This window comes from Anneissia japonica, unplaced genomic scaffold, assembly GCF_011630105.1.
Source record: "Anneissia japonica isolate Jap-2015-1 unplaced genomic scaffold, ASM1163010v1 scaffold1813_len188347_cov109, whole genome shotgun sequence".
NCBI lineage: Eukaryota > Metazoa > Echinodermata > Crinoidea > Comatulida > Comatulidae > Anneissia > Anneissia japonica.
Window position 1 is genome coordinate 49,359 of NW_022711452.1, and position 6,375 is coordinate 55,733.

General features: G+C 37.6%; 1 protein-coding gene across 1 annotated transcript in view; it reads left to right on the forward strand.

Annotated features, from left to right (window-relative positions):
- Positions 1 to 4,960, forward strand: part of LOC117107503 — a 17,150-nt gene extending 12,190 nt beyond the window's left edge. Inside the window, exons 3-4 of the mRNA XM_033249199.1 lie at positions 890 to 930; positions 1,380 to 4,960. Of these exons, the coding sequence (XP_033105090.1) occupies positions 890 to 930; positions 1,380 to 4,899 (3,561 nt within the window). The 3' untranslated portion in view covers positions 4,900 to 4,960. The remainder of the gene's footprint in view (positions 1 to 889; positions 931 to 1,379) is intronic.
- Positions 4,961 to 6,375: the final 1,415 nt, after the last annotated feature.

Below are 6,375 nucleotides of genomic sequence, written 5' to 3' on the forward strand. Positions count from 1 at the left end.
ATTTATGATTAGGGCATCTCTAGATGGCCGGAAATTACACTCTCGCACTTCAATTTGAATATATTTTTCCTTTTTTTTTCTTAAAAAAATAAAGTGGGTGGGGTGGGGGGGGGGGGGGGCTTGAATCCATCTCTGCTCAAAACATTCTTTATCCAGAATAGTGCTAATAACGAAAACATGGACATGAAAAACCAGATCACATCCTAAAAACAAACAGCAGTCACTAAGACATACATCAGGAGCCACCGACTCGATGGAGTTTAATGTTATACCCAGGGAAGGGCACAGATCTATTTTGAAAGGTGGAGGGGGAGGCCATTTTGTGAGTCGACACCCACCTCAGCCCCACAATAGTTGGAGCTGAGGTGAGAAAATTTGAGGAAATACTACCTCTAAATGGCCAGAAATGACACTTTTAGTAAAATTCATCATCATCACATCACCATTAGTCAAAATGAAGCGCCAAAAAAAAATTCTCATGATCTTTTATCAGGGATTTTTGACAACCATAGAGATCTTATTAATGTGTGTGTGATATACCATAGATTTTTCCAAGGTCCCAAATGTCCACCGCAGACCCGGTTTATCATCGCTGTTTAATTTTCTTTCTGACTGATTTTGATGATGTATTTTGATGGTGTGATGTTAGGCGCATTGTAGAAAGTACTATATAAATGAAATAAAAAGAGCGGCCTCAAAGTAAAGGCACCGCAAGCCGAGTTGATTCTGGAAAAAATAAACTTGTGGATATTGACCTTTAGGTCCCAAAAGACGAAGATTTTACCTAATTCGGGTGAATTGTTAACAGGCCTGGCAGAAATACAAAGGCAGCATCATTGACTTCCAACCTACTAGTAAACTTTCCTTGGTGGGTTGTTTAATGTTTCAGGTGATCAACACGATCAATATTCTTGAAGAGAGTCTAATAATGTAGGTTGTCGGGATTTTTCTACTGGTAAACGATTGGATATCCAGATTGTGTGAGGAACTAATTCCAAAATGGATCTTGCTTATTGCTAGATCAGCATAATTATATTATACTCTAGTATGGGTCGTGCGTCGGAAGTTTCAGGAATCATTACAAAAGTGAGCAATTATTTGAAACAGTAAATATCTCTAGAAAGATCAATATATACATAGTTACAATCACAAAAATGTGACATTTTTTTTACATTCGAATTGCTTCTCCTCAAATTTCTATACAATGTACTTTTATTCTATATTCGTTCTCAAATAGAGCCCAGAATAAGAAAATAAGACAATGGAAAAATTAAAAAAAAAGTTTTACCTTTGGATGAATGCTTCATAAAAAAAATTAAAAAACAATACACTTATTTTAGTTAATACACCTCTTTTTTATTATTATTATTTTGTTGCAGAATAAAGACGTTTCAGAGCCAACATCTTTGGTTGGTGATCTTCATTGCTCTTGTTGTTCCTGAAGTACCTCCATCGACAGCTCAAGATTTGATGACGTCTAATCAGTGCTTTGGAATATCCAGAGGTAAACAGTTTACCATAGCATTCATAGAAAACACAAATGCACGTTCTGCAAGTAGACGACTCTTCATTTTATTGGTAGCATTTAGTGACCAACAAACTGAAGTCACCATTAGCAGCAAGCACCAAGTAGCTGACAAGCCATTCCAAGAGTCTTTCGTGATTGAGGCTCGTGGTTTTAAGCGAACAAACATTCCTTCTGCATATATGTTGTCTGGTACAGGGAGAAGCTTAAAAGCAATCAAGGTTACAGCCTCTAGCGACGTGTCTGTCTACGGTCTAATGTATCAAGATTTTACAACGGACGGCTATCTCGGCATACCAACAAACAATCTCGGTACTCAGTACGTTGTGGTGACGTTTCGTAGAACATCACAATTTGCAGTAATTGGGACTCAGGATTCTACGACAGTTCATGTTACCTTACGTGACAGCGTTTCTTTTGGAGATCAAACCTACAATCAAGGTGACGTGTTGACGTTTATGGTGAATGAGTTAGAAGTGGTTCAGATCCAGAGTTTAAATGACTTATCGGGAAGCATTGTTCAAAGTGACAAGCCTGTGGCAGTATTTAGCGGCAACGAGTGCGTAAATACACCAAGTTCATCTTGTGACACACTGACTGAGCAGTTGGTACCTATTAATAGTTGGGGACAGAAACACATATACACTTCATCTCAAAACAGCGACAGTAATATTTATCGAATTATTGCCTTTTTCAGTGGTACAAACGTTACCATTCCTGGAGTTCCAAATCAGCTTCTAGACTCAGGTGAATTTTGGGAAGGAAGTTTGCATAGTTCAGGTCTCGTTTCGTCAAGCAAACCTACAATGATGATGCAGCTGTTAGCGTTTGTCAACGGTAGAACAGTTGACCCTTCTTTGATACATATTCCATCTGAGGAACAATTTGGATATGTGTTTGGGTTCACAACTCCTCCACATTCGGGAGGGGACTCTGGAGGTTATTTTAATTTTATCAACATTGTCACTAAAAGAGACGCTCGTCAGACAGTGCATCTTAATGGTTCCCCAATCAATGGTACAGATATTCGCGAAAGTAATGTCTCCGGTACCATATATTCATTAATTACCGTACAGCTACCTAAAGGAGAAGGGGTTTACTATGTTGAACAAACTGATCCACTTTCATCACCATTATCTGTCATTGTCTATGGATACGAAAAGTCTGAATCATATGGGTATGCAGCTGGGTTGTCTCTTCCAAACAATAAACAGCTCCTGAGTTTCACACCATACTATTTCCGAGAGCTTGGTGGAGAAATTCTTACAATTACTGTGCCCTGTCTTCAAACGAACACCATAACTTATCAAAGTGCAATATGCAAATTTAACACTGGTATTGGGGATGTCCTTGTGTTCGCAGACCGCGTTGATCCCTATATTGTCAGCTGCATCACTCCGACTTTCTACAAGAATGGACTTACGAACGTGTCTGTCTCACTTGATGATGGCAACACATTCCCGTACTCTGGCATTGTCTACGTAGCATCGCAAGAAGACTTGGAGCCTCTTTTGACTGTTACACAGGCAAATTGGGAAGAAAGAGGCGAGGTTATCGATCTCACAGTGCACGATCCCATTATTTTATCATGGGATCCTGAAATCATGGGTGAAGACGTAAGGGAAGTTGATGTCATGATACAATACTCGGACATTAACAACGGCTTTCCAGTTTTGATGGAAGATATCACTGTTATAAAAATGGCCCCAAACAAAGGTAGCGTCATCATCTCTACAGCTCTTCTAATTTCACGTCTTGGTAATGCAATAAAAAGGGGATTAGACTTGTCGAGTGCAGCATTTCACATAAAACGTGTCGATAAAGAACGTGTCGGGAAATCTATCTTACGCGGCGTCACAAGATTTTTTTCGAGAATCCTACTAATCCACATAGTTAGTCATGTTTCTTGTCTAGCTTCCACCAATATACTGAATGTTCCAAATGACGTTCCCGCCTGTCCATGTACTTTTACTCAGGCCAATGCGGATTCTAACTTCGTACATGGAAATTTTCTGAATTTTTTCTTTCATAGAGGAGCTAAAGACTGCTTCAGATCAACAACATCAACCCAATCAGGCTCTGGCCAACAGTGCTGTTACGGAGAAGATGGTAACATCTTAGTCGGACCCCCGGGTGGAGGAACTGCTGACAGATACAGTCCAGCGGAACATTTCTGGCTCCATCAAGCGTATGATGTGCTTCCGTATATTGCCTGCTGCAAATTATCAAACAACTGCGACACATACTATAAAATCCGGCCATCAGATGATTGCTCGGATTATGATCCACCTAGACCAGCAGCAGGTACGGGAGACCCTCACGTAACAACTCTTGATGGTAAGAAAGTCACTTTCAATGGAGCTGGAGAATTCCTGATGGCGTCTTCCATATTACACAAATTGACCTTCCAAGCTCGTATGGAGGTGTATCGTGACACCCTGGCAACGGTTTACACAGCATTTGTTATTCATACCAATATCTCGGCGAAAGTCCAGGTGCAGATGTCAAATATCAATGAGACACTGGTTCTTATCGATGGTGAGCCTTTGCGGCTTGCTTCCAGTCCAGTTAAAGTTCATTATCTAAATGGGGTGCGCGTAAGTGCGAACGACGATTTATCTGAAATTAGGTTTGTTTTTAATGTTGGTATTGCTGTTATCATCTACGTAAACTCCGAAATCATGTCTTTTATAGCTCAACTTGATACAAAGTTCAATGGTCAAGTCAAAGGACTTCTTGGTAATCTGAATGGAGAACCGCACGATGATCTTCAGTTTCCAAATGGTACCATCATGAAGAGTAATTCCTCTCTACAGGAACTCCATAAATACGGTCTAGAATGGCTTGTGGCTGCAGAGGACTCCATCTTCACATACATATCACCTTATGACTACACTACGTACCATTTTCCGGAATTTACTCCAACTTTCGACGTCCCTGATCTTGATGGCGTTAGTCAGGAAATCAAAGATTTGTGTGGCAATTCCTTTGAATGTGTGTTTGATGCAGTGACGACCGGCAGCCTGACATTCGCAAACAATACCCGAGTGGTGTCGGCTACCCTTGATATCATTCAAAAATCCTCTGTCAAAATTGTTAGCTGTGGTTTTCCGGGAGGTGTAGAGAACGGTGTAATGCTTGGACATGTGTATCTGGTAAACTCAACCGTGGAGGTCACTTGTGAGAGAGGTTACGTCTTAGAAGGCTCCTCTAACCTAACCTGCCATGGAGACGGCCGTTGGTCGGCCGATCTTCCTCGATGTAAAAGGTCTGGTAAAGGTCTTAGCACTTCAAATATATTGGGAATTATTTTCGCCGCATTGATCATTCTTGTTGCTTGTGTTGCAATTGGCATTTACTTGAAGAAAAAATAGAATTGTGGCTTTCTTGTGGCTTGTGACCAACCAGCTCGCAATATATGAGCCGTCAGTTATAATTTTTTTAATCCTTCATATCATATTCAAAAAAGACACACAGATATGATAAAGACGAAAGGAATGTACGTTATATTCGTTAAACGGCATATTTGAAAAAGAATAATACTGTAACAATTTAAAGTAAATTAACAAATTTTGACTATTCTGCGTTGAAAATTAATTGCTTTTCTTTTTGTATAGCCACGTATCATAGATATTTGGAATCGTTTAGTCTACTCTGCATTTATAAATTTTAAGTATTTTGTAGCAATTATAATAGTATTTACCAAAAAAACTTTGTTCAAAATCACAGTATAAAATGGAGTGTAAAGTGAAAGATATTTTTCTAAACGTTTTATCCATATTTGATGAGCAAATTTACAATTACGCTATGACAAAAAAATACGTTTCTCATCCCCAGTTATTGCAGTTATACTATAAAAATACATTTGTAGCAATTATTCTATGATTTATTCTGTATTGGAGCTATTGTAGATTGGTTTGTCCTAAACATTTAAAAGGCAGGATATACATGCGTTTCAATTCCTCGATTGTCCTGTTTATCTTGATTTTTTCTTTCTATCTTATCATGCTTTTTGGAATATTAAAGTTTGAAGAAACTATTTTTTTTATAAAAATGCTATCATTTCATAGAAGTCTTAACATATATATTGATATAAAATGGAATTATTGGTGCGCATAATTTAGCTAATTGAGATACAAAAATATTTGTGTTTTATTGCATTAATAAGACCTTCATACTGGAAAAAAAATTTACATTTGATATCATATTGTTTCTTAAACTGTTTCCATATCATCAAGGCATTTTTATCTGGTCTTAGTAAGTCGTTTATGTAAACTACACCCTTTTCATACCAACTCTTGTAAAACACCACTTTATCATCTATTGTTATATTACTATTTCCCCATAGACCTGTACTTAAGATATCTGTACTGTTTAACGGATATTTTTTTTTCTATTTAATTCGCACCAAGCCATAGCTACATCATTCCAGAAAGTATATTTCTTAGTAGTTAAAATCATATGTGTACGTTAAGATACCACACATTTTGGGAACCATAAAAAAATCGGTCAAAATATTCCTTTTTCCAGATGATGTCAGATACCTTCTGATCCACGAAATTTTCAATGCTTAAAAACGCTCTTTTATTGGAACTATATTAATAAATACTACCTTCTTTTTGGTTTTTACATATTTGTTTTTCTATTTATTTTTTGGAAGACTTCCAAATAATTTTAAAAGCGGGGTATTAAGCTCAGTATTGAATGATTTAGAGGGATTTGGAATGGTTAAAATTAAGCGATTATCTTTGGAAGAATTAATTATTTCACAATGGTTCCAGAGGGGTTAAATATCTTTTTGACCATTGTGGTAAAGATTTTCGTATGGATAAAAGGCAATCATTATAAGG